This window comes from Pieris rapae, chromosome 16, assembly GCF_905147795.1.
Source record: "Pieris rapae chromosome 16, ilPieRapa1.1, whole genome shotgun sequence".
NCBI lineage: Eukaryota > Metazoa > Arthropoda > Insecta > Lepidoptera > Pieridae > Pieris > Pieris rapae.
The window spans coordinates 4,146,774-4,174,565 of NC_059524.1; the positions used below are offsets into that span (position 1 = coordinate 4,146,774).

A 27,792-nucleotide genomic window follows, 5' to 3' on the forward strand; every position below is an offset into this window, starting at 1 on the left:
TTTATTAATCGAAACCATAAGTCCGCAAAAGACGCAATTATTTTTAGGTACGTCAGTAGAATTATAGATGCAAAGAAATCATTTTGATAACCAACTGTTGCAAGATAGGCGTTAGTTAGACTAATCGCAACTTGCCAGCATTTTCATCATGTTTCACGTTTCCACAATCTCTGTGCCATCAAATAAAATGATGGTAAGAAAATACTATGCAGACTATAGAGCCTCAAACGTAAGCGTTATTCATACCTTTTAATTACGTAAGTTTAGTCACAAATCATAATGTATTATTAGGAAGTCTCGATTCTGTCCCTCAGATTCACAGTCGGTATTTAGCGCTAAGTGTGTCAAAAACGTATTGTATAATGGATTCGATGTTCGGGAAACATACCGCTAGTCCCATCTATGAAAATTACCATGATTCCTGTGGCGTGTGGCTTCCTACATTAGTATTGGTTTTATTTTATTAAATTTATGGTTTATAGTTTAGGTTAGACTGTGGTGAAATAGTATACTCTATAAAAGGGTACTATATTACTAAATTTATTTTTAATTGTAATCTGTGTGTGTAATAATAAAAAGTACTATAGAATATTAACATTATAAAAAAATATTCAGAGGTGCATGCCAAACCAGTGGCAAAATCAAGGATAAATAAACGACAAGTTATTTAACATGCTTAAATAAAAATTAAACTTACTAGCAATCATTGGAAAAATGCATTTTAAATAAAGCTCCACGAGTGGTATTCTGTAATTTGCAGCTGTTAGGTAAAATTACATAAACACTATGTTTAAAATAAAGTTATTAATCAAACCTGCCAGAGCAGGTGCTCGATCTGTAAAACAATTGTCGCCGAAAGCTAATGCAGCTTTCGATTCATTAAATTACTGTGCAGACATTGTAAGGTATGTTAAAACATTGTTATCTAAAACTTGTATCTTTTTTATTTCTTCCTTAATAAACCAATCAACCATGGTACTTCTGTGTTATTCTTTTAGATAGACAGTATGATTATGAGAACTATTTGGCAACTCTTCTTATGACTAAAGCTATACGGTCACCAGCATTGGTTATAAGAGCATTCAATGTAGAAGTAGCAAGAGTGCAGGATCAAACAACTGATCCACAAATAGCAACAATGAGATTGCAATTTTGGCAAGATTCCCTCAATAAAATATTTCATAAATCTGTGGACAAATCAACAATACCTGCGAATCCTGTTGTTCAGCAATTGTTTAAAGTAAGTTTTCTTATTCTCCTGTTTAAAGCCAACCATAAAACAACATAATCAATTATATTTTTAGGTTTGTCAAAGTTATAAATTACCCCAAAGGTATTTAGAACGACTAATTACATCTAGGAGCAATATATTAAAAACCAAATACTTTAGAACAATTGAAGATATAGAGAAGCACTCTGAAAATTCAGTGTCATCAATTTACTATCTACTGCTAAGCATAGCTGGAATTACTAATGTACATGCTGATCACGCTGCATCTCATTTAGGAAAATCTCAAGGATTAGCCAATATTTTAAGGTATATTTTTATATAAATTAATAGCCAAGTAACTTATGCAAATATTTATAAATATTGCATATTTGCAGGTCTATCCATGTGTCTAACCATCACAAGATGGTAACATTACCAATGGACATTTTAATGAAATATAAAATAAGTCAAGAATCAATATTAAGAGGAATTGATAACGAAGCTATGCGAAATGTTGTTTTTGAAGTCGCAAGTAGAGCAAATAGCCATTTGCAAAAAGTAGGTATTAGAAAATATGAAAAAGTGTTTATTTGTATAAATAAACTAATTAAAAGTTATTAAATTTTCAGGCTAGAGCTATAGAAATACCAAAAGTTGCAAACCAGATTTTTCTACCAGCAGTTGGTGTCGAAATTTATCTTACAAAGTTGCAGAAAAACCATTTTGACATATATGATACTTCATTACAAAAAAGGAACTCTTCTTTACCATTTAGTTTATATTTTAAGAGGCTTTTTAATAAATATTAGGTAGACAATTACAGAAATTTTTGTATGCGGTGCATCATATTTAAAATGAAGATGTGTAAAAGCATGTTAATACATTTTTAAAAAACAATATAAAATTTTGATTATAATTTAGTTTATTTGTATAATTCATTAATAAATCAAGTAAGCAATACAGTGCTTTTTAGGAAACACTTAGTAAAGTAGTAGTAACAGATGAACCAATAATATGTTCATTATTCTATATGTCTTGTAATGTAGATCCTGTAGAAATAATTTAACTGTGCACTGAATTTTATTTGTAGGAATTAAAAAAATTGATTTCACAAGCATAAAAATTGCTATTAACAGGAATTGCAGTGAATAAAACCATTTTAGAAACAATTGCACTTTATTTTTAAGCCTTATCAATGTAATGCAAATTAACAGTCATGAGATTCCAGCAGTTTGGCAACTTGAGTAGCTAAATATAATAGCCTATACATGACAGATTTCTGATTTATAATAATGATTAAAAGTGTTATTAGAATTTTTTTATTGAAACTACAATTATTGTAGTTCCACTACATCAAATATTCATGCAAAAGAAATATATTTCATTAAGTAGCTTACATTTTATATTAATTGGTACATGTTAACAACCTTTTAACAAATATTTGAGAATGAGATCTTTTTTCACAATATTTTCTATGAATTAGCACATTTTTGAAATATTGAAATTGGAGCTTTGGTAAAAAAAAATCTTTGGTCATAATTGAAAGCAAATTGGTGATTTCCGTACAAATAATATCAACTAAGATGTAAGTTTTCATAGATTTTAATGCTCATAATGGTATAATTACATATTAATCATGCCATTCATAAAAAAAGAAGAGAAATATTTTTAAGCCATACGCTAAAAAGGTTCAAACCAAATCATGTGCCAGTGGTAGGGTTTGTTTATTATTGTTTATTGACAATAATTATAAAACATTTACATCACTCATTTACCATTCTCTTGAGTTTACCACATTCAACATTTTGTAAAATTTAAGTACTTCATTACTTACAAAAATATTGTTGCTTTATCACCTAATTATGTGTTCTTTAGTGTTCATAATTTTGTATATTTCTGACAATATTTTTTTCAGAAATATTTCAGTCCAAATTGCACAGCCTATACATAATAAATAAGGAATGTATGAGTTACAAATAAATTATTTGTTACATTAAATTCTTAGCCTATAATAAAAAAAGCTAAATATAAATAAGTACTAGTGTATAATCACATGAGCTTGCGAAAGAAATGCTAGAAAGATCATAAAGGATCTTATTCTGATGGTGTCAAATCTTTCTCTGGCTCTCCTTCGGATAATATTTGATGCAAGAGATCATGAACTGGCTCAAATGCCTTCCGACATGCTGCATTTGTAGGTATTAGATAGTCATGCATGTCATGGTGACTTATGGTACCATCACTTTGAATAAAACCTTTATCAATGAATACCATATCTACTTTCTTCATATGGACCACCTTTTCTTTTAAAAGTTGATTTATCTTGAAATTTTTTTCTCTTAATAAATTAGGATGTTGGCCACGAGGAAGAAGACTCTGAAATTTTATTTAGATTGTATTGTATTATTGTATATGTTTGTATTAAATGAAATACAATATATACTTACAGGTATGACTATGTAAACATTGGGATGCTTTTCTTGAATTGTATGAATAATTTCTAATATACCCTCACAAATCTGTTCTGCTGTATATTCAACATTATTTGTTCCTACATGCAATACAATGACCTGTAAAAATGTTATTATATAAATCTAGGAAATGTTATTAAATTGTAAAATAAAACAATGTATAGCCCTGGCATCAAAAATGATAATGCTTACTTTTGGCTCTACATGGTCCAGCTCCCCATTTCTAATGCGCCATAACACATTCTGAGTTTGGTCTCTATGAATACTAAAGTTAAGGCAATGTAGTGGCGCAAACCATTGATTCCACACTTCAGTATGCTCTAATGCTTGCAATATAGAATCGCCTAGGAAGATCACATCGGCATCTTTCCCTTTCGCATCAGAAAGAAATCTGTTGTGCTAGAAAGATTCATTATATGATGTATCACGGTATCACGAAGAGGTTTTAAGATAATTGCTAATAATATCACGATATCCATATTAAATTAATACCTACATACTTACAATGCTATTCCACCTTCCATCGCCTTCAGTATCCTGCTGAGGTGTCGCTATGGAACAAGGATTCATTTCTCGCACGATTTATATAGGATAATATGTAATAAACAAACAGATTATACGATAAGTAAATTGTGTAAAAAGTTATAACAAAATATCAAAGGTTTAGCCTATTTTCGTTCAAAGAACGATACAAATTACGAACCACAATTTTAGTAAAACAACACAGGCAGTGCCATAAGTAAAAACTAAAAAGTCTAATTTTTAAAAACTTTAACCACAGTTATACTTTATCTTTATAATCGTCACAGATAACACGAACAATGCGAAGTTACAATAAATGAAAAAAAATTGAACAGTGTATATAGTATATACCAAAGATGATTACATATAATACGTATAGGATATAATCTCAGTGTTGCCAACATAGGTACTTTATAGCTAGAATTAGTAAATTTTGGCGTCGGGCTACTATTAACTAACCACTATAAGCTAACAAGATTAAAATCGTTTATTATATATATAATCGCCTAACTCCACTTTGGTAGAGAAAACGACACTAATAATATGAAATCTAAAATGTTGTACAGCTAACTTCAGGGTGTCAAAAGAAGTATACCTTCAATAAATATCAAAATCTTTATAAGAAGATTTATTTATTCATTTATTTATTTATTGGGAAACCAAACAGAGACATCCTTAATAAAAACAAAGTCAAAAATAAAATAAATACAAACACACTGGATGCCTCCACAACAGGTTACACTTATATATCACGTGATTGCCGTGTGATCGCCAGTAATCACGTTTGAACGGTCTTTATTTTCATCGGGAAATTTATCTACAGCTAGCAGCTTTTAGGGAGAAAAAATTACTTAATCTAGCAAGGATCTGATTAATTTCTACATGCCTTTGGTAGTAGTTGGCAACACTGCATACTCTTTGTCTGTGTCCATTGTCTAGACTCACAAGTCACATCACAGGACATAGTTTTCAGTTCACACTCACACGTGAAAACTAAAATATATAATTAGATATTATACATTACTTAATATAATGAGTAATGATAATATCGATGAATTTAATTCGTTAACATCTATTGAAAGTCGACATCGAAAAGAAAGGAAAGAACTACAAAGCAAAATCCAAGGTTTAAAAAAAGCTGCTAAAAACGACAAGACAAGAAAGAAAGAACTAACAACCGAAATTGCTAAATTAGAAGCTGAATTGGAGTCGAGACATGCTATAGAAATAGAAAAAGTCAAAAGGGATGATGTTAATGAAGATTCATCTTTATTAGATGATGAGAACCTTAGGCAAAATGAAGATATTAATAATATTAAGTTATCCAAAGCTCAGAAACGAAGAAATAAAAAAAATCAAGAAGAACAGGAAAGAGCAGAACAAATTAAACTTCAAGAAAAAGAAAATCGACATGGTCCAAGGAACTTGGAAATGCAAGCTATATTAGCAAGATTGAAAGAAAGACACCTTAATATTTTTACTGTTAGTTCAGATGGTGATTGCCTCTATAAAGCTATTGAACACCAACTAATTCATAAGAGAAACATTAGCGTCACTGTTGATGAGCTGAGAAAAAATGTGTGTAATCACATAAAAGAAAATAAGGATGAGTTTTTGCCATTTCTTACAAATCCAAATACTTTTGAAATGCTCACTAGTGAAGAATTCGAAGATTATTGTGAAAATATTTGTAGCACTAAAGTATGGGGTGGTCAATTAGAGATCCGAGCCTTATCTAATTGTCTTAAATGCCCAATCACTGTTATCCAGGCAACAGGTCCAGAAACTATTGAACAGGGTAATGAATATGAAGGACCACCTTTAATAATAACTTATCACCGTCATATGTATAGCTTAGGTGAACATTATAATTCCACTGTGGCATTAGTTCAAGATGAGATAGACAACTTATAGTAGTTAAGTACATGAAGACTAAAATAAATGAGTTATTTGTAATATATGTGAATGGTATATAATATGCTTATCATCACTCATTAGTTTAAGGCTAAAGGCCTGTTTCCGAGTTAAATCAACTGAATTATTTAGTAGTTTGTCTAATAAATAATATTCTATTGTTTTTAAAAGTTAAATTTACCTACAAAGAATTATTATTTTGATGAACAAAGGAAATAAAATCCAGTCAGCATTTAAAAATAATTGTCAATTCCAAGGACTGTAAATAAAATATTTGTATATTTAAAACAATTTATTTGAGAAGGGTTAATGAAAATTTTTAAACATAAATTCTAAATGGCCAGAAATTAGGCACCAGTTTGAATAGGGTTAGGTTCACCTTCCTCTGCATTATGCTTATTAGGATCATCTGGTTTCATAGCTGGGAACAACAGCACCTCCTAAAAGCAATATGTGATTTTACGATTTAATTAACGATACAATTAAATACAACAATTTCTATTTGCTTGCTGATTTTTATACATATACATAATAATCTTTATATATAATTATATAGAATAAAGTAATATATTACTCAAATTTTTAAAAGAATTACCTTTATATTGTTTGAGTCTGTCAAAAACATAGTAAGACGATCAACACCAAGTCCCCAACCCCCTGTAGGAGGAAGGCCATATTCAAGAGCAGTGCAGAATGCCTCATCTGTTGGAGGAGTTTCATCATCTCCAGCCGCCCGATCCTTGGCTTGCTGTTCAAATCTCTCCCTTTGGGTAGCTGGGTCATTCAACTCAGTGTAAGCATTACACACTTCCTTTTTCATTACAAATAATTCAAATCTGAAAATAATTAAGTACAGTAATACCCCGGACTTACGCGATAGGTGGGACTGAGCGCTATCCGCGTAAGTCGATTTCGCGTAAGTCGGGGTACAAATTTGCATATAAAGACATACAAAGTATGTTTAATTGGGACTGGAGACTAAATAAAACAATAATTTAGGAAATAATTAGTATCTCATTCTAGATAATATGACAAACTACAGAGTGTATAAACGCAAACCGAAGTTTGATGTAGAAGGTTTCATAAATTGTAATTACAAAGTCGTTTTCTTCTCCCGTCTATCTCCTCGTAGCATCCTAGTAATTTTTTAATTCCATGTTTTGTAACAAAATGCGCTCTTCATTGGAGTCTATGCTTTCCAAAATTGTTAACCGTTTTTCAATCGAACTGAGGGCTTCTGTCAAGTTTCCAACTGTCATTTGATCTTCCAATTGAACTGGATCCAAAGAATCATGATTATCAATTTCTTCCTCTTGTTCACGCATTGATATGAGCTCATCATTTATGACCTCCTCATTGTGTGAATCCACAAGCTCTTGAACATCATCACTATCCTACACAGTTTACATGACTACACGTCTGTGCCTGTTGTAAACTGAACGAATAATAATGCGGGCGGGGGGAGTCAGAAACAAACGCCTGTCTTCAACTGCGCGGCGTTCAAACAAAAAACGAATAGACGAGAAAATAAAACCGCGTAACTCCGAATTCGCGTAAGTCGAGGTAGCGTAAGTCGGGGTATTACTGTATACATAACATTAAAGTCATTAATTAAAAGAAAACATAATGGCTAGTTTATCAAATAGGGCACAGGCATTTTCTTTACATAGCATAAACATGCATTTATATTGACTGTAATTTAATTACAATCAGTTTAGTTAATCTAATTCAGTCAATTACAACAGTTACATTATATTATCCTTATATGTGGGGTACATTTTTCTAAAATTAGCAGTATTTATCATAAAAGCACATAATATGTATGTGATATTTTAATCATATGAAAAGTTACTTTTACCTTTCAGTTAAGCCAGGAATATCCCTGTGATATTTTGAAAGCGGACTCATAATTTGAGGATGGTCCAATATGAATGTGGGATTGATGCACTTTTCTTCAAGAAATTCCCCAACCAGTTTATCTAATAATCTTGCAGTTGTTCTTGGGGCAGGGCACTCGATCTGAAATAAAATAAATTAAATTGTTTAACCCCTATAATATAAATTGAAATATGAATTGGTGTAAAATTTACCTCATGTTTTTCACAAAGTTTGCTAAGAATTGCATTGGCTTCTGGTGTGTCAAGCTTATCAGCAGGAGGAAGCTTTACTTTCAACTCATTTTCAAGAGTGGCAATCATGGGCACTCTTGAAAATGGGGGAGTAAAGTCAATTTCCACTTCCTCTCCGTCTGGGCCATCTGGATGGTATTTCACCTGTAAATTTAAACTGACAAGAAGAGAAGCATTGGTTTTATTTACATTGTATCATTATTTATAAAAAAATGAACAGCTCCAACCTTGTAAGTCTGGGCCTCAAGATATCTGAGTCAGGTTTGTGATCATTTTTATTTATCATTAATATTTTTATTTATAACAAATTAAAAAAAAATTCTTACCTTATAAGAACCATGAATGCTTTTCACCATACCAGAAATCATACTCTCAGTTATTGCCATTAAATCATGGTAATCTGCATATGCCATATAAAACTCACAGGTAGTAAATTCAGGGTTATGTGTAAGATCAATACCTTCATTTCGGAATTGTCTACCTATTTCATATACCCGGTCTAGACCACCAACAACCAACATTTTGTGGTATAGTTCTGGAGCTATTCTCATGTATAAATCCATGTTAAGATCGTTGTGATGGGTAATGAATGGCTTTGCAGTTGCTCCTCCAGGGATCATGTTCATCATAGGAGTTTCAATTTCCAAAAATCCAAGGTTGTCTAAGAATCTTCTTATATATGCTATAATCTTAGTCCTAGTATAGAATGTTTGCCTCACCTGTAAAGTATAAATTTTATGTAATTACCTTCAATACTTTAATAAATTCTTATTCTCTTTATCTTAAAATAAAAAAAATAAAAATTGATAGTTTAATTTGAAGAAAATATACCTTATCATTTAATATGAGGTCCAAGTATCTTTTTCTAAATCTTGTCTCTTTATCCTTAAGACCGAAATGCAAATGTGGAAGCATATGAAGACAGGGAGAAAGTAATTGTACAGTTTTTGGAACAATTGATAATTCCCCTTTCTTGGTCTTACCAGGATGACCCACACATCCAATAATATCACCTCTTCTTAATTTATCTGTGTCCTTAATAAATTGTTCCTCAGATACATATAATTTAGCATTCGCCATCACCTATAAAATTTAGAAAAAACTAAAACTGTAAGACATATGCAAAACAATAATAAATTGATTACTAATTATGTTAATGACTAGTTTGTAAATTACCTGAATTTTAACACCTTCGCCACGTAAATCATAAAAAATTAGTTTAGACCCAGATTCTCTTATAGAATGAATTCTGCCAGCGACTGACAAGGTAACATCGTCAACAACATCTCCATTGTTTAAATTATTGTATTTTTCAATAAAGTCTTCCAACGATATTGTAACAGTAAACTTATGGGGATAGGGGTGATCTTCTTTTTTTCCATTTTTAAGGGCTGCTACTGCTGCTGTTCTTAATTTATAGTACTCATTTGGGCTGATTTCCTCTTCAGCCTTGGATACTTTCTTTTCTACATTAACAACAGGCTGTTGAGCAGCTTTTTCAGCCTTCTCTTTTAGTTTTTGTTCGGCCTTAAGACGCCTTTTAAGTTCGCTATAAATATAATTAATTTCAATATTTTAGCCTTAGTTTAAGATCTATGTCTAAATGAATAAACTAACCGTGTGTTAACTGTAGAATAAAATTGGGATAGTGGTTTTATAAAATTTATATTTTTACTCATCAAAGCACTAAAGAGAACCGTCGTTAAAGTCCGTGACGAATACATATTATTACGATTATTCACACTGTACTCACTTTTTAGATAGCTTTTCACTTACAGCCTCGGCCATTATAAGTTAAGATTAAGATATTGTAAGTAATTAATTGCTCTTATTTAAATTAAGCTTAACCTAAAATATAACCTGTACTTTGAAAACAGGTATTGGATATTTGTCATGACATAATTGACAAATCACCAAATTTACTAGTCACAGAACATTAATAATATTAACATCCTCACAGACAAAAGCTAAGCCAATCACTTTTATTATTTCTACCAAATATAGCCAACAGCAGTTGTTATATTATATATATTTTAGGAGTTCATGTCTTTACTAATTATAAAATATATATTAGGTTATTAACTTCATGTAATGCTTCTTATCTATCCACGCAATAAAAATAATTTATATACACTAAAGTATTGCGTTCATTGCAATTCTACCAACTACCAACTTTTCTATTGACACTTTAAGTTTGACAGCACAGCTGTTCGATTCTGCTGTGGTTTATATCTCTCAGGTGCGATTTTATTGTAATAATCTGAAAGTGAGTGTGTGTACTTTATATTTGTGATATTTAAAACGAACAAAACACAATTTTATACTCTCATTCTCCATCTAGCATATCAAAAGGTTGGCAGGTGCATCATGAATTTGTCAAGCACAGTTTTATTTGTCTTTCGTTCCAGTAGACATAGTTGGAGTAAATAGGTTTGTAGCCTTGTTATATACTGTTTTTGTTTTCATACATACTAATTACCTACAGGTACTATCATATGAAGACAAGATTACTTAGACTGCCTGTGACGATTTAATCAAAATACTATGCCCCTTTTTGGTAAATCTCAGAAGAGCCCAGCGGAGCTTGTACGATCGTTAAAAGATGCCGTAACTGCTCTAGAAAGGGGGGATAAGAAAGCAGAAAAAGCCCAAGAAGATGTGAGCAAAAACCTGGTATGAATGATTCTTAATTATATTGATGTTAATAATAATACCTTTTGATATTAAATTGGTTTTGTGTTTATTAGGTTTTGATAAAAAACATGCTGTATGGTACTTCAGATGCTGAGCCACAAACTGATATCATAGTGGCCCAGCTGGCTCAAGAATTGTACAATACAAACCTCCTTCTTCTTCTTATTCAAGTGGGTACTAGAATAAAAATATTTGTTTCTTGTATTTTATTTATTACCTAATAATGTTGTTTTGTGTAGAACTTGAACCGCATTGACTTTGAAGGAAAAAAAGATGTTGCCCAAGTATTCAACAATGTATTGCGCCGTCAAATAGGTACTCGGTCCCCAACAGTCGAGTACATATGTACAAAACCTGAAATTCTGTTTACCTTGATGTCTGGGTAAGTTGTGGTATTGTTAAAATTTAAAAAATTGTGACTAATTAAATACATTGAATCTGTAAAACTGTCAGTTTTTGTAGTAGGATTAAGTTTGTGTTTTATTTTAGTGCTCCACCTTTACATACATTTTTGTATTTATTTTTAAATTAATTAAATACAAATACATTAAATTCATAAAAATATGGATTTTCAGGTATGAGCACCAAGAAATTGCTTCAAACTGTGGCACTATGCTTAGAGAGTGTGCTAGATATGAGGCTTTAGCTAAAATAATGTTATATTCTGACGATTTTTACAATTTCTTCAGATATGTAGAAGTTTCAACATTTGATATTGCCTCTGATGCCTTTTCTACATTTAAGGTTAGTAGTTGAAAAGTCTTAAATTAATAAGAATATCTTGAGATTCTCATATATATTTTCTTAACATCTAAAATAAATAATTTGTTCGAACCCATATATAGTTTAAATAAATATTTTGAACCAAATAAAAGAATAACATTTAATGTGTGTATATAATTTTTTCTTCTGAAACAGTAGTTGACATCATTGTTTTGGCCACAAATTGATTAAAATGGTAGTATATACTAAAAATATTTGTTACAATGCATTTATTAAACCATGTGTTTTTTATTTAAGTATTCTCATAATATTCCTATCTTTAAGAATAATTATCAATAGTAAGGTACAATGAATCTGTGACCTTTTAATTCCTAAACACCTACATATTTATAATGTTATATAATATGTATGTATTATAATTTTTTGTTAATCAAGTAATTCTTATATAGAAAATTCTAAGTGCCAGAATGAATTAATATGACACCAACTCCAAAATAAATATGGGGCAAATATCTTTTTCCTTATAATTTATTATAAAATATATTGCTTAACTTTTAAATTTATCATGTTGCTAATTATTAATTGGATAATACCATTTATGAAATTAATAATACTAGGAAAAAGTTATAAAAACTAAAATAAATAGTTATGGATTTTGTAAGGCAGGTATTTCAAAATTTATATTTCTCATATCATTGTTGACAACATACTATGCTGCAATTTAAATAAATAGTACAAATTTTGTACTTTATCAGGTTATTTATAGTAAAAACCTATAAAGCTACACCACAATGTTCATGAAATTTATGATAATAAGTTAAGCCACAGTAGTCTGTAGATTTGATGATTGATCTATATTCTACTATGATGTTAATACATATGATCTAATAGCAATAAAAATTTTAGGAACTGTTAACACGACACAAAATCTTAAGCTCTGAGTTTTTAGAAGCAAATTACGATAAGGTGTTTAACCATTACCAACGACTGTTGAACTCGGAGAATTATGTAACTCGACGGCAGAGTTTGAAATTACTTGGGGAACTCTTGCTGGATCGACATAACTTTTCAATTATGACGCGATACATTACCAACCCGGAGAATTTGAAGTTGATGATGAATATGCTTAAAGAGAAATCGCGTAATATACAGTTCGAGGCTTTCCATGTTTTTAAGGTATTTTCTTTATTTTTATTTACAGTTATTTTTGTTTTTCTATTCATAAAGATTATAAAAGATCAAGTTTTCATCTTCTTTACCCTGGCAGTATTAAGTTGACCCTTTCTTTATAATATAAAATAATAATAACAATAGAAATGAAATTTAATTTATGAAATTCAAATATCGCTGGTCCCTGATGCCAAGATAAATGGAAATTATAAAAGTTTAAGTTCCAGTGGTTGTTAGTACACCTTTTTAGGCATACTTAGAGATTTCTGACTTCTTAAAAATAATAATAAAATAAATCAATAATTATTTTAGTTAATTTTTTAACAAATTATAGGTGTTATTACATAACTACACCATATTTTTCACCAACACACCTTAATATCGAAAATAGTTTGCATTGTATAAATAAAAGAGAATAAGTGAAATTATATTATATACTTATTATTATATTATGAATGAAATAAATTCATTCTTAAAGAAACATTACTACTCATCTAAATTATGATTAAATCCATCCTGGATCAATAATCTAATCATATTTTTGTTATGATTTGGGTGTGAAAGGTATCAACTAGAAAAGGCTAATGATGCTAAAATCTTACAGGTGTTCGTAGCCAATCCAAACAAACCAAAACCAATACTGGATATACTGCTTCGAAACCAGGATAAGTTGGTGGACTTCCTGACCAAGTTCCACACAGACCGCTCTGAAGACGAGCAGTTCAATGATGAGAAGGCTTACCTAATAAAGCAAATTAAGGAATTGAAGCCATTAGAACACTAACATTGCATCACATCACTTCAAAGAAGTTAGTTATAGACGCTATATTATATTTAAATGCTTCTAAGTCACCAAAAGGTGTGGTCACACTAGACATCTATTATTCTACATTCGGTCTGTGATGAGTCGTTTGTGTGGTGCGAGCAAATTATTTGTAGGATGTTTTAGTGTTATCCAATGGTTTTGCATACAATTTGTAAGTTAAAACCGTTAGTTATAGTGACAGTTCCTAAGTCACATTTGAATTTTTTTTATTGTATCATTCACAAATTAGGGAGAAAAGTCTGTTACAGAATCTTTTACCAAAATGTTATGTAATTTGTAAATATGACATGTATTTTTTAATTTTTATTTTATTCGATAACAGTTGAATAAATGGGCTAAAGGAGGGAATTGTAAATGGCTTAATCTGTTGTATAATCAAAATGAAATATTTGAAGAGTTATTTTTACAAGATTTTTAAATAATTAATGCTCATTGAATTAATAGACTTAGAATAATCTATAATCAGTTATTATTTTATTGTTACCAATGTGTTAGTGGACACCAATCTATGCAAGCGAGATGCAATGCAAATGTCAGCCATTTAAAGGTCCCTTCTCCTCAGCTATTATATGGTTCCTTAATTGGTACCATTTTGTATGCATTGAATTCCCATTGTATTACCCATAGGACTTTGAGCGCTATCTTTTATATATTTTGTAGCACAGTTTCATGATTTCAATTTCTTTTTGTATTAATCAATATTTAGTTATAGTTTACGTCATCATCACGTTAGTGTAGTTATAATAAAATATATGTTTTGCGTTTATAGAATATTGATGAAAAATGCAGGAAATATATAACTAAATAAATTTATTTTCTGTTAATTTAAGTCAATTTATTGGGGTTTAACTTATTTTAGACAAAGGAAGATTTAAATTGATTGCACTTCATTTAACACGTTAAAATTATTTTATTAAAGAAATAGAGACACAATTATCAAGAATGTTTCAGAGTAGTGTTGCCTGCTAGGGAAAATAAATCAAGTCGAAGATATTTCGCATCATGAAGCAGGGATATTTGAAATCTAAATTAGCCACAATATACCTACCTACCTATAATCACATTTTGTACATTTGGCAACTTTTGTCACATAATAATGATGAATAAATTATTAGAAAAAGTTTTATCTTGTTTCATTTCTATATTCTAGTTTTATTTCTCCCTTTACTTTATAGTAAACTGCCCTTAGTGCATTTATTTTTAACATGTCTTCGTTATTGACGTCCGCAGAAAACTGTCAGCTTCCAACGATATTAGCGGCTAAACCTATGGTAATTTTATGATATGGGGGTCGTCTAGAGGTCAAACCGTAAAGAGGCGCTGGAATCGTTATGTATTGGCATAATGAGCTGCCAGACCTGAAATTGATTTGACTAATAGTAAAGGCAGTGTTATCATCACTACATAGTATAAAACAAACGCGTTCTCTGTCCCTATGTATGCTTAAATCATTGAAACTATGCAACGGATTTTGATGCGGTTTTTTTAAATAGATAGAGTGTTGTGTGAGTGAGATGTGGTTTATATGTATAATAACATCCATTAAATAGTGGAGAAGTACTGTTATTTTTGAGGTTTCTAATGTGATCTCGTAAATAATTACATTTTTTCCGCTTACATTGCAAACGCAGGCTGAACCCTACGAGTTTTATCAAAATAATGTACTAAGTATTGTACACATTGAAAAGGTCTACAGAAAAGTCCGTGATGGTATATGTCTATCTCTTATGGATAACCCACATTTTTATATACAACGTTCACAGATTTTCTGAAGTGTATTTAGTATCAGCATTGCACCCGTGCGAAGCCGGGGCGGGTCGCTAGTTTTGTTACAAATCTCTAAACTAATCAAGTAATAATAAAAGTTAGGTTACGTCATGATTGCAATCTACATCGTCATATCTACATTAATGATATTATTTAAATCGTTGATCGTTCGACAAATCAATGATATGGATACATCTAGCTGGATACAAAATGACGAATTTTTAGGTCTGTCTAAAAACCTAGAGTTGATTTATTCTACACAAATTAATTATTTATTTATCAAGACATACATGTATGATCTTGACGTTCTCAAACCTCTATTTCTCCACTTGTTCTATTTTGATTATAATTATAAGAAATCGTCTGCCAGAGACATGTTCTAGCCTTTTCTTTTTTAATTAGTATCTAGTAGCACATTAGTGATATATTGCAATTCAAACTACACAATTGAGTGAAATTCTCTATTTATTACCATTTTACATAATAAACGAAATATTAAGCTTTATACAAAAATAAAGTTACAAACATAATGGAAGAACTAAATAAACATTAAAAGTCTAATGCATACACAATTACATAAGAAAGAGTTTTATTATTTACATTTCTTCAATAGTTAATTCGCAAGTTTTTTTATATAGAACTAATTAAAAAAAGCATTTTTAAGATGATCTAATTTTCAAAACGTTCATCGGTTATCGGCTTTCAGGATATATTTAAATAAAGCTATTCTTTCAATTAATTAAATTACGAAATTTTTTTACAAAAAAATGATAAGATTAATATTATTGTAATTCTGCCTTTTTCGTATCAAATCTACTCAACTAAAATTGTACATTGTAAAAATAAATTAATTTACAACCAAAGTCAGTACAATGAAAATAAATTTTACATAGAAAAAAAATATAAATAGTTTTATGCCCACGCATCTTACCTACCTATATTACAAATTATTAGAGAAATTCCATACCTACGCCTAAATTCTAATCTACATGAAACCGAATGACTTCATGTAAACATTGGGATCTTAATATATAAGGAAATATATTTATATATATAGTTTTAAACGGTTCGACCACAGTTCATAACAGGTTACAGGACTGATAAAAGTAAAGTTTTTTGTGTACAGTACTTAACGGTAACATCGACCATTCGAAAGAGATAGCTTTAGTTTAGCTTAGTTGCGTTCTCTGTCACACAATCTAGGTGACAGCCGTTGAACGAAGCGGCCGTTCGACAAACACTGCTGGCCTTATTAAATAATATAGACTATTACTATATTTGTTATCTTTGGCCGTTGTCATGGTCACCATGGTTTTGATCCACGTTGCATAAGGCCGTCCAAATTTGGTATGTTATCTGAGTACTATAACAAATGTACCTAAGCAATACATACAACAAATTGTTCACTACAATTCATTAAATAAATTCTGCTGTAAAACTAAAAATGGTAACAATAAGGTGTTCCGATTGTCATGTTACCGGTTGCCGCCAATAAAGGCCCGAGATCATTAAAGAGACCAATCTTATATTTTACCTATTAGGTCGATAAACGATGGGAAGATTTCTCATCGTTTACATACATATATAGGCCTAAATACCTAAATAAAGCTCCTTGATAAGCAAACATTTAGATTGTCATTTTAATCTAATGTTTTTGACCTATAATCAGCATTGAACATGTCTTCGTTAAAACGATGTTTTGAATTACATTGAGTTATTGCATAATGGCGTTAAAATTTTCGGTACGCAATTGTAATGTGGGTTACATTTGGTAATTTATTTATATATTTTTTTTGCATTATGTAAAAATGCTACTTTATTTTGAGTTCGTTGAATAAAAACGTGTTAATATGCGACACAAAATTATAGCGTTTCGATTGTTTTAATTTTTCGCTATTGAAAATGACAAACTCGATAAAACTTTACACAGATTATGTCTTACGACACAATTTTGAGCTGTAATACATTTTCCAATCGGGCAATTAACTAACAATATCTCGATGCATACTATGACATTTAATAGTATACATGAGATTTCTCTGTGGCGTATTCGCACATCACGTGACCCGTCTAACTCATAATAATAAGTTGGCCAGTGTTGTTAGCGTAGACCAAACCTTGGCCAGGCTGTGGCGCCCAACGCAAACAGTTGAGGCTGGTGAAACCGTGCTCCCAGGTTTGCTCCAACTCTTTTATAGGCGACAGGCCGGTGCGACTTGTGCCGTCTGAAAATTGTATGCATGTAGAATCTGTGCAACATATGGCATTCATGAGTGATCCGTTATATGAATCGACGTAACTCTTACCGAGAGGGTCAAGCCTAAACAGCAAGGCGAACACATTGCTTCTCGCGTGATGTACCGATGTGAAGCGACGAGACCCAAGCCCCACGGCCAAGTGTCGCCCAGTTGGGGAGAGCGCTACCGATACGGCACTTTGCTCTAGCACCGCTGTGTGAAGGCAGTGACCCAGACGGGGCCATTCCAGCGAGTATACCCCTAGATCCGAAATATAGCGATATTATCATATCATAGATATCATAGATGTGACGTCATTGAATTGTAAAGATATATTTTTATTGTCAGCTAAATGAAGGTTTGTACTAATATTATAATAATAAGTTTGTAATAATAATTTTTGGGCAGAATATACCCCAGATAGGTTACAGAAAGCAATAAAAGCGCGAAGAATAAACTAATAATTGTGTCCCAATTGTCTTTTGTCTATAATTCTAGATAAGAGTATATTGGGATATTTTAAGAATTATTGTAATTTGTACCATAGTAACATAATACTGTTTTCTCTTTTCATTATATGATTAGGCGACTTATTTCATATACACAAAAGAATTGCATTATAGTGTAGTGTTAGTGTAAAATAAAAAATAAAAAGCACACACACCTATCTTACCTAGCCAATGGCTCGTGTTCCGTAATCGTGGCACTGGTAAGAGAGCCACTAGCAATCTGCCGTCTTTAGATATATCTATACTGGCATCGTTATGAATTCTGCATCTTTGAACCACTATATTTTTGTCACCTAAAATTATTTATTAGAACCAATATTATAAGCTGTTTAACGTGGTTAAACGAGAAGACTGAAATATATAGCTCACAGCTGGGAAGACTATTTTCTATATCAGTTCAGAGGAAACTTACTTCCAACAAACTTCATATACCAAAATAGTGCTTGATTCTACTTAATAATGAAACAATAGAATAATACTAAATTAAACATTTCTAGTGTATTTAGAGTTGTTATTTGTCAGTATTAGAAAACTGATATCAGAAAAACACATCTGCGGTAAAAATTTATGTTTTGGGCTTAAATACGAGAAAGAAAGTGGTCTATAATCAGTGGCGTAGTTACCTTGGGTGGCACCCGGTGCGAAAGTTTGTAGTGTCACCCCATCGAAAGTAAAAGGCGATAAATTTTATACGGTTCGGTCATTTTTTAAAAGATCGCGAGTAAGGGACGGGGAATCCCCCAGGACAGCGTCACTCTCTTTTCCGGGAATCCCGGAATTCTACTAAGACCTGAACTAGTGTTAGTTGAAAAATCCTTGAATTTTTTTTATGCTCGTGATTTTTTTTTGTTTGTACATTGTTCTTAAAGTTGAGAGATCGGGTGGGTGTCAACTTAAAAAAGGTGACACCCGTTGCGGACCACCCCCGCCCCCCCCCCCCTTTTGCTACGCCACTTTCTTTTCACTAAACATTTCAATATACCCACCATCGGCTATGTCCGGCGCGTCTCCACTAGTGAAGTCCCATGCCTGTATTCTATGGGACGGCGAATGAAAGTTGTCTGATATAACACTAGCGTCCAATAGACCAGCCATCCCTCCCATGCCCACTCGACGAACTCCGAAACCAGCAAAGCCATTCCCTTCCCCATTATTCTCCTCGTCATCTTCAACTACCACTGCATTCTGAATTTAATAACACTACGTTTACTACTTACACTGACAAAACATTAGAGAAATCAAAATTCACTTATTTCTATTATACACTTCTTATAATCATTTGCAAATTCGTTTGTAAATGTTACCTAAAAATGTTAGATTGATAATGCAATAGCAACGTCTTAACTCAAATTAAGATCTGTTTTTTTTCTTCATCACAGCCGTCGCTATCATTACTTATTTAAATAGCGTGCTAACACCGGCACATTTCTGATGATGAAACAAAACACAGGATTGAAGTGTTTGTTAGCTCTAGGGTCGTACAACATGAATTAATACTCCAAGTACTGTGATGTAAAGACTTGACTTCCAAATTAAAATAGGGCAAATAAACGATTCTAATTCTACAACTTATTCTGTAATAAATAAGTACCTACTACAAATCTTACCTGTGCCAGAATTATTGGTTGTAGATATTCGTGAATCCTAGGCAATCGTGCTTGTGGATTTCCTTGTCCTTCGACATTTACCGCGTCATTCACTTGCAGCAGGGCCTCACCGGCGTGCAATTGTCTCATATCCTCAGAATGTATATTAATAGGAACTCGGGCGACAAGACGTTCTCTGTTCAGTAATGTCGGCCGATTTTCAGAATTACTTGATCGGGCCCCTTGCTGATTTTGATCATTTCCATCTTGAAGAGTAAACATTTCCCGCACAGACGATGGGGTATACAGACGTATCGTTTGCAGGCGTCTATATCTATTTCTGGCAGCATTTCTCAATCTAACCGCTTGCATGTGAGCTATGCGTATTAAATTAATCCTATGCTCGAATTCATTCATAACTTCTGGCGGGAGTCGAGACGGCTCTTGATTTGAAATTTCACCATGTGGTGGTTCATGTAGGGGGAAAATTATAGGTGCGTTGGTTGGATGCGTCGGTGGCGAAGGATCTCTTGGGGTAGGTGTTTTGACTATCTTTCGAGGTAACGACCGCAACATAGGAATCCGGTGAGAGGCCAAAGGAGGCACTCGTTTCCTTATAAGAGGATGTTTTGTAGGATTAGTACGATGTAAAGCTTTAAGCCGTCTACTTTCTAAATATAACTCTCTTCTACATCTGGCAGTTACTGATGTGTTTCTATTTGCTGTTGCTATTTGGACAGCTAGACGATTACTCCACTTTTGTGTGGCGGATGTACTAGGTAATGTGGAGGATGAATTTTGCGCGGTACTGGTACTAGGACTAGAAACTATTGTTGGAGAGATAGTATTTTCTCCATTGTTAGATGTACTTTCGCGAGCGCGATCCTCCTCTGCCTCACTTGATATTGAATTTTGCACTGATTCTGACGTGTTCGTATCATTGGTATTACCGTCAGTGTTACTTTCAGTATTACCAGAGTTATTAGAATTGCGATTATCGGACCGTTGTGGAGATTGATTAGTGCTGCCACTTCCACGTCCACCGTTTCTATTACTCATTAGCATAAGACAGGTTAAAGCTAAAGCCTTTTTTAACGTTCTTAACATATTTATAATAAGTTGGCTTAAACCTGGCTCTTCCAAGCACATCATCATCATATTGAACATAACAGACAAAACTTGCATTGCGCGCATCCGAATCTCATGTCTCGTAGCACTTATTTCAATAGCCCGGGCGAGTTCTCGCCGAGGTCTGGAGAGCCTTGGTGATAAGCGGTTTGATGTGGGATTTCGGGCTCTCCTACGTATTTCGTCTTCATGTCTCCACCTATGGTTAGGTTGTAGGCGGCGTCTAGCGAATGGAGAAAATCGACCCCCTGAAGAGGATCTCGTTTGTGGATTTCTAGTCTGTCTGCTTGTATTTGAAGTTCCAGGACTTGAACTTGGTTCATTATCACCCGTTTCTGCAGGTGTCTGCTCCCTGCTTGTTTCAGCGTTTCTGTCTTCTGTCCTTTGGTGGCCTCTAGTTCTGCTTGAGCTGCGACTAACGTTCTCCGACATGTCAGACAACATCATGCATCTTTCTAAAAGTGATCTTGAATAATAACTGGGAACATCTTGTCTTCCCGTTTCCCTATGGAGCATTAGAATTCTCCTCCTTAAGTTTTCCCACATATTACGCAAGTCCCGCATACTTATCCTCTGTCCGCGGACCCAGAAATTCGTCAGCTGTTGAACATGTTTTTGCAAGGCGTTAACGCCGCCTCGAACTTTTCGAAATGCTTCTTGGGAGGTCAGAGTGTTCCCTCCGGACCAAAAGTTGTCCCTACTGGTAGAGGGCATATTAGGGTCGAAGCTACTACTCCGTGTTCGATTCTCTCTAGGTTCTTCATTTGTTCTAGTAGTTGTTGGGGTTGTACTTTCCTCTGCGGATTGCGGGTTTTGGGATCTAACATGAAATGTTCTAGGATTGGGAGACACGTTAAAACCACCCAATTCGAAGTTTTCTTCCAACACCAATTCATCGTTCAATTCGAAAACTAATCTGTCCGTAGGATGTTCCGGTCTAGTAGATCCACTTGCATTTGGACGATTGGTATTTCTGGTGGCGTCTTCTCTAAATGATGCATTTCTTGTTCTAAATATATTAACTTCGGGAGGGTTATCACTGTCTGATTCTGAACTAGATGATAAAAAGAGTGACATTGGTAAGCCTGAACTAAACAACCTCGGCCGAGTTCTAGTATTTCTAGATCTAGAAGTTCCATCACTCGAGCCGTCGCCATCAGAATGCGCTCTAGAGCGTTCCCGTCGCCTTTCTCTCGACAAGTTTGATAAGGACATATTGGTAATCAAATTTAATAATCTCGTCCCAGAATCTCTGAGAATGTCACGTATCAGATCGAGACTCTCGTTAATAGTTTGTGCATCGACTGGGTTATTGACGGGAGATTCTGTGCTTGTATTTGTACGGGTCGTGGTAGAATTGCTGGAGGTTTCAGGTGGGAAAGCACCATAAACTACCTGAATGGGGCTATTTATGTCTGGAGATGAGGGAGTTAGGTAATCGACTTGAACTGAATTGTCCGAAGGAAAAATCGCGTCTACAGAATCAGATATGGTCTCATTGAAACTCGTTTGGGGATCGACTGGGGCCGGAGGGGGTGGAGGAGTGGGAGGGGGAGGGGGAGTCACTGATCTGTAAGTGGGAAATACATTTGTTCGAGAAGATCCCGAATTCTCTTGGTTAAAAACGCTAGTTGTCAAAGTACGTCTCGGCGGTGTAAAGGGATTTGGTAAAAGCCTGGCCGCTTGCCAAAGAGATGGCCTATTGCCTTCGTTGAGAGGTTGAAACGCTGAAGGGCGAGAACCAAAGACAGAGGACTCTTGACTACTGGTGCTCGAACTTCTGGTCCTGAAATTAAAAAAAATACACATTTGCACCACGTTGTTAAGGACTGATTTATTTTAGAATGACCGTAAAATTACTAGTACTGATGACGAGTGTGAGAAATATTTTTATATCAATCGTTGCATTGCTTATCAATGCAATAAAAAATTACCTCATGGAGTCTCTTTCGAGCGTCAATGCGTCCAGATTCAATAGTCGACTGTGAGAAAGTGGATCTGTATCAGCATTGTCTGTATTTTCATTACTTCTAGATGTACTTGGCCTGACATCTATTAAAAAAGAAGTAAAAAAATAAATCTAGTAAACTGTAGATACAGTAGTATTGCTTTTTTAGATTCTATGCGTCTTTTATCTCAACATAAATTGCTATTATAATTTTGAATAGTACATATTTTTACTAAAAAAGGGCGAGGCTATTATAGGCTTCAATTTTCACCAAAGATTAAGAAATAATTTTAATAAAATGAATAAAATAGGTTTATTATATTCAAATGTTTAACAACACACAGATAATTCAAAAGGTTTTTACCTAATAATACTAAATTATGATTACTTTAAAGTATTTTGCAATGTAAAATATAATAAAGCAATTTATTATGTATTATATGTATTTATATTCATTAAATAAAATGAATCTCTTTTATAAATTTTCTTACCGTCTTCAGAAAAGATAGTCCTACGCGTTGGTCGAATTGGTACATTATCTGTTGCAGAACACAAAACACAATTTATAATGACAAAAAATAATTTACTTTTTAAATAAAATGTATAATCTTAATATATATAAATCTCCTGTCACGATGTTTGTCCGCGATGGACACCTAAACTACCGAACCGATATCAATCAATTTTGCACACCATGTGCAGTTTGATCTAACTTAAGAGATAGGATAGTTTGGATCTTTAATTATAGTCGCAATTTTATTTTATTGCAAATTATTAGTTTATTATTTGATACAATTCTAACAGATGGCGCTGTGTTAAAAGTACCAACGTTTCACATAAGCTATCTACATTTCACATAAGTTCTCCTACCGTTTCCCTTGAATAGTTTACTACTATGTATAACCTATATAATATAAAAAAAACCTTAGCCACAACAACGCTGGGCCGAGTAGTACTACTATATATATATACTAATACTAGCTATATATTTTACTTACCATCCTCTGAAAAGAAATTCGTCGTACGCGTCGGACGAATTGGTGCATTCTCTGCTGCAGAACATATAAAATCGCATTTTAATATAGGTAACAAAAGAAATACATATATTTATATAAAAAAATACATATATTATATTTAATAGAACTTACCTTCTACAGGATGGAATGGCATCGTAAACATTGGACGAACTGGTCCATTATTATCTGTTGCAGAATCTGTTTCCATTGGGTCAGTTCCGCGATCCGTCTGTAAAAAAAATAAATTTAAAATGCATCCAGATTTTAGTACAGACGGGCTGTATATTTGACTTATACTATACATCTTCCAAACTAAAACAATTGTTATCCACCTAACTATATCTCATTTGTAGAATAATTATGTCAACAAATCTTTCTCTACATTTACTCAACATTTTTTTTCCTTTAACACATTTTTTATGGTTTGTCAAGTGTCTATTTTGAATTGCGGAATATATATTTGTCAATTATTAAATTTCACAAATCAAAGATAATGTTTATCGAACATTTCTAATTTTAACCTTTTAATTTATATTGTAAAATAATTCATACTCTTAAGATATAATTTGTTCAATGTGTCAAATGTAAAATGAGAGCATACTAAATTACAAATGACCAAATCTACGATAATTTTACAAATGAAAATAAAAAACTATACCGTGCTAGGCGGTGGTGTCGTAGCTGTAAGCCTATGTCGTACCAAAAACAACCTCTGATAATTTCTCACCAGACTGTCATATCTTTGTACTAAATTTTGGTAAGAATTAACTATGACATCTCCCGTTGGGCCCGTTGGATCCAATCTATTGTTAGGACTATCATCGGTTTCTTGTCTTCGATAGTTGGCTGGTGGACTGGAGTGTGCATTGCGTTCAGAGACAGTAGGCGGACAAGGAGTATTATACAGTGATATTCCTGTTATGAGTTTATATCCGAGTGAATCAAATGCCACATATCTGAAAAAATCAAAACTAATTACAGTTTTGATTGGACGATATAAAATAAATAAATCAGTGGCGCTAAAACCTATTTAGATCTTGGGCTCAGATTTCTGAATCTGTTTAATGATCATTTTTAAATCTAATAGTCAAGTAGGTGATCAGCCTCCAGTGCCTGACCGGTTTCCTCACGATGTTTTCCTTCACCGTTCGGCAAATGTTAAATGCGCACATAGAAAGTCCATTGGTGCACAGCCAGGGATGAGGCTACGACCTCAAGTATAAGAGTTGGACGCTGAAGCCACTAGGCCAACACTGCTCACATAGCACAATATAGCCATATCCAAAACAAAATGCTTAAAACCCGGGCTTGTAGCTTTAATTGTAATATTTTATAGAGATCACTGACCTAATGGTTTTATTGTTTCCAATTAATTTCCAATTATCTGGTGAATGTTATATAGTACAATATTTTTTCTAAAAATATTTGGTATATTCCATATGATCTTACAATTTTTAGGTTAACTGATTTTTTCATTTAACAACTGCTTAATTGTCAATGTTGTTACAAAGGAAACTTTTCAAAGTATACTTTAATGGCTTCTCTTGAAACATACCTCACTTTCTCATTGATATCATCAGTTGAGACTTTAGTAAAGGGTGCCGGTTGACTCCAATCCCAAAAGTAAAGTTCATTAGAAGTGGCTATAACTAATAACTGCTCACGAGGATGGAAGGCAATTGACGCTATTACAGTTTCCTTTTGTACACTCCATACTTCACTTCCACCCTTAATTTAAAAAAAAATACAAAAATAGTCAATGTTTGATGTTTAAAATTGATTTATTTATTAACTATGTTTTAAGATAATACTGCTAAAGTGTGCATTCTTGTTACACATACGCAACATGTATCTTTATTATACCATGTGGCCACCTTCTTATCCATAACTTGTATATAAAAAATAAAATACTTACACTTGCAATATCCCAAACTCTGACTTGGCCTCCAAGACAACCTGACCCAATTAGTTCTGGATGTGAAGGATGAAATGCTATGCACCATGGAGTTCTTGGGTGGCCCTTTAATATTCTGACATGTTTACCACTTGCCAACTCAGACACATACACATTATGATTTCCGTGCGTTGATGCAACTTTGGTACTGAAAATTGGTAACTAAATTATAATCATAGTTAAATATAATGCATACATATTAGATAAAATCTATGGTAACTTATTTATTTAGGTTAAACCATACGAGAATTGGTTCAGAAAAGAGTAGAGAAAATATAGTCATGGTGACTCACATTAACAAAAAGCACAAACAGAAACTTAAATTCAAACATTTAATTTTATTAGGACTTCTATAAAAAAAATTGCAATATTTCACATGGTGAAACAAAATGTTTAGAAATATTTATATTATGAATGTGAATTATTGGTATGATTCAGAGACAAGACTTAAAGCAATCTAATAAATACTTTGGATTCTTTGTAAGGGCTCTGTATTGACTCTGATATATATGTATATATATATATATATCTGCATAGCAATATAGATATTATAAAGCATTTACCCATCAGGACTAAAGACCATGAGGAATGTTGAACGTGGATATCCTGGTAGATCACAGCACTGAAATAAATTATGTATAACTAGTATACTTATACCACTTAGTATGGAGATCTAGATGTCATTTACAAATGTAATCATTCAATTTAAACAAAAAATTCAACAGTTTGATGAATGTATAGTGTTTGGTAGGCCTCTGACATTAAACTGTTTAAGCAATGCAGGTATTATATAATGCAGAATAAAAGTAAACACTTCTTTAGCCAATAGATTGATCATAATATTTGCTTGAAAAATATTTTAGACTGATATATGAGATAAAGAAGAAAATAAAAGCCAATCTTTATTACTTACTCTTATTTTAAGTGGTTTTTGAACAAGAATATCTTCAGCAACATTTTCTAACACAGTTTTATTGCTTGGTGAGTTAGGAGGTTTAATACCTCTTTCTCTCCATACCCAACTGCGTGCAATATTTCCAGATTGACTGTCTTCAATAGGCTCTGATTTGTTCATAAGCCAGTCATTATCAATAATAGGATCCATTATCCTAATAGCAAAAAGAAATTATTAATAATTATTAAAGACAACATTCTTCTTGTTGTTAGTTTAGTGTTATTTATTTTGTACTCTAAGTAAACATTGAAAATATACAACCTGAAATAATAGGCAGTATATTTTATTTAAAATTGCTCCCAGTCTTTTTATTTTTCCCAATACAATTCAATGTGGAAGGTGTTGTTTATGACATACATTATAATATGTACGTACCAACTTACATTGCAAAATACGTGATATAATCATTTAACTCCAGTGAGCCATATTGGAAAATGACAACAGGTTATTTTTAAAGTTAATTACATAAATAAAAGTATTTCGAAGACTGACTTAACATATTTTAAACTGTTATAACGATTTAAGATTGTTTATAAGAAAACTCACGTATAATCGCGAGATAAGCGTCAACACTGAACAATGTGTTCAGAAAAGTAGGCAGGGTGAGTACTTACTTGAATCATATTGCAAATAACAGCACAAGAGCTATATTTAACCTAGAAATTAAATATTCGTAATGCAGAGGACAAGCAGTAAGTAAATTCTTAAAGAATTTGTAATTACAATATCGGTAACTGCATCGAATATATTTTTCGGTAAACACAGATGCAAAATGACGTCTGTCAAACATACTTTTTTTATAGGTATAACTTTTTAATTATGTAAAGTGAAATGATCACCAGCGGTTTCGACTTTGAAATTGACAGTTACCAAGTTTACATATTTGGTTAATGCATATCTGTGACAAAGGCAGATTATTATCGTTTTATTTTTTATTATTATTTAAATGACGAAAATTAGTGAAGTGTTATGACCTCAAAATACTGAACATTTTTCAAATAAGTTATGTCTTAAAGGTCTATGTTACCAGGCC

General features: G+C 32.6%; 6 protein-coding genes across 12 annotated transcripts; 3 read left to right on the top strand and 3 right to left on the bottom strand.

Annotated features, from left to right (window-relative positions):
- The first annotated feature begins 16 nt into the window (after nt 1-16).
- Nucleotides 17-2,379, top strand: LOC111000350 (NADH dehydrogenase (ubiquinone) complex I, assembly factor 6). 2 transcript variants are annotated; one of them, XM_022269753.2, is made up of 5 exons: nt 17-905; nt 999-1,240; nt 1,305-1,537; nt 1,606-1,768; nt 1,840-2,379. In XM_022269753.2, the coding sequence occupies exons 2-5, from the start codon at nt 1,040-1,042 to the stop codon at nt 2,017-2,019; spliced, it is 777 nt and encodes a 258-aa protein (XP_022125445.1). In that variant the 5' UTR covers nt 17-905; nt 999-1,039; the 3' UTR covers nt 2,020-2,379. The 2 variants fall into 2 exon arrangements, with proteins under 2 accessions (XP_022125445.1, XP_022125444.1); XM_022269752.2 differs by having other exon boundaries at nt 1,003-1,240.
- LOC111000351 (platelet-activating factor acetylhydrolase IB subunit beta homolog) lies at nt 2,368-4,461 on the bottom strand. Its single transcript, XM_022269754.2, has 4 exons — nt 4,186-4,461; nt 3,874-4,080; nt 3,658-3,780; nt 2,368-3,586 (listed from the first exon to the last, which is right to left on the bottom strand). Exons 1-4 carry the CDS (start codon nt 4,249-4,251, stop codon nt 3,305-3,307), a joined length of 678 nt encoding a protein of 225 aa, XP_022125446.1. The 5' UTR covers nt 4,252-4,461; the 3' UTR covers nt 2,368-3,304.
- Nucleotides 4,462-5,141: 680 nt separating this feature from the next.
- Nucleotides 5,142-6,224, top strand: LOC111000343 (deubiquitinase OTUD6B). Its single transcript, XM_022269743.2, has one exon. The coding sequence runs from the start codon at nt 5,236-5,238 to the stop codon at nt 6,115-6,117; it is 882 nt and encodes a 293-aa protein (XP_022125435.1). The 5' UTR covers nt 5,142-5,235; the 3' UTR covers nt 6,118-6,224.
- Nucleotides 6,225-6,396: 172 nt separating this feature from the next.
- Nucleotides 6,397-10,157, bottom strand: LOC111000342 (lysine--tRNA ligase). 2 transcript variants are annotated; one of them, XM_022269741.2, is made up of 8 exons: nt 10,000-10,157; nt 9,423-9,795; nt 9,078-9,329; nt 8,573-8,965; nt 8,208-8,390; nt 7,976-8,136; nt 6,713-6,953; nt 6,397-6,557 (listed from the first exon to the last, which is right to left on the bottom strand). In XM_022269741.2, exons 1-8 carry the CDS (start codon nt 10,032-10,034, stop codon nt 6,465-6,467), a joined length of 1,731 nt encoding a protein of 576 aa, XP_022125433.2. In that variant the 5' UTR covers nt 10,035-10,157; the 3' UTR covers nt 6,397-6,464. The 2 variants fall into 2 exon arrangements, with proteins under 2 accessions (XP_022125433.2, XP_022125432.2); XM_022269740.2 differs by lacking the exon at nt 10,000-10,157 and adding an exon at nt 9,864-9,999.
- Nucleotides 10,158-10,372: 215 nt separating this feature from the next.
- LOC111000344 (protein Mo25) lies at nt 10,373-14,783 on the top strand. 4 transcript variants are annotated; one of them, XM_045631794.1, is made up of 8 exons: nt 10,437-10,598; nt 10,732-10,919; nt 10,994-11,110; nt 11,180-11,322; nt 11,516-11,684; nt 12,570-12,839; nt 13,438-13,642; nt 14,611-14,783. In XM_045631794.1, exons 2-7 carry the CDS (start codon nt 10,791-10,793, stop codon nt 13,615-13,617), a joined length of 1,008 nt encoding a protein of 335 aa, XP_045487750.1. In that variant the 5' UTR covers nt 10,437-10,598; nt 10,732-10,790; the 3' UTR covers nt 13,618-13,642; nt 14,611-14,783. The 4 variants fall into 4 exon arrangements, with proteins under 4 accessions (XP_022125438.1, XP_022125437.1, XP_045487750.1 ...); XM_022269746.2 differs by having other exon boundaries at nt 10,373-10,485; nt 13,438-14,783; XM_022269745.2 differs by having other exon boundaries at nt 10,382-10,512; nt 13,438-14,783.
- A 1,086-nt stretch (nt 14,784-15,869) lies between these two features.
- Nucleotides 15,870-27,535, bottom strand: LOC111000340. Of its 2 annotated transcripts, none has more exons than XM_022269738.2 (15): nt 27,374-27,535; nt 26,718-26,913; nt 26,368-26,426; nt 25,766-25,952; nt 25,406-25,578; nt 24,509-24,806; nt 23,983-24,079; nt 23,833-23,886; nt 23,326-23,373; nt 22,821-22,938; nt 19,780-22,672; nt 19,159-19,357; nt 18,337-18,465; nt 17,733-17,924; nt 15,870-17,651 (listed from the first exon to the last, which is right to left on the bottom strand). In XM_022269738.2, the coding sequence occupies exons 2-15, from the start codon at nt 26,907-26,909 to the stop codon at nt 17,497-17,499; spliced, it is 4,794 nt and encodes a 1,597-aa protein (XP_022125430.2). In that variant the 5' UTR covers nt 26,910-26,913; nt 27,374-27,535; the 3' UTR covers nt 15,870-17,496. The 2 variants fall into 2 exon arrangements, with proteins under 2 accessions (XP_022125430.2, XP_022125429.2); XM_022269737.2 differs by having other exon boundaries at nt 18,328-18,465.
- Nucleotides 27,536-27,792: the final 257 nt, after the last annotated feature.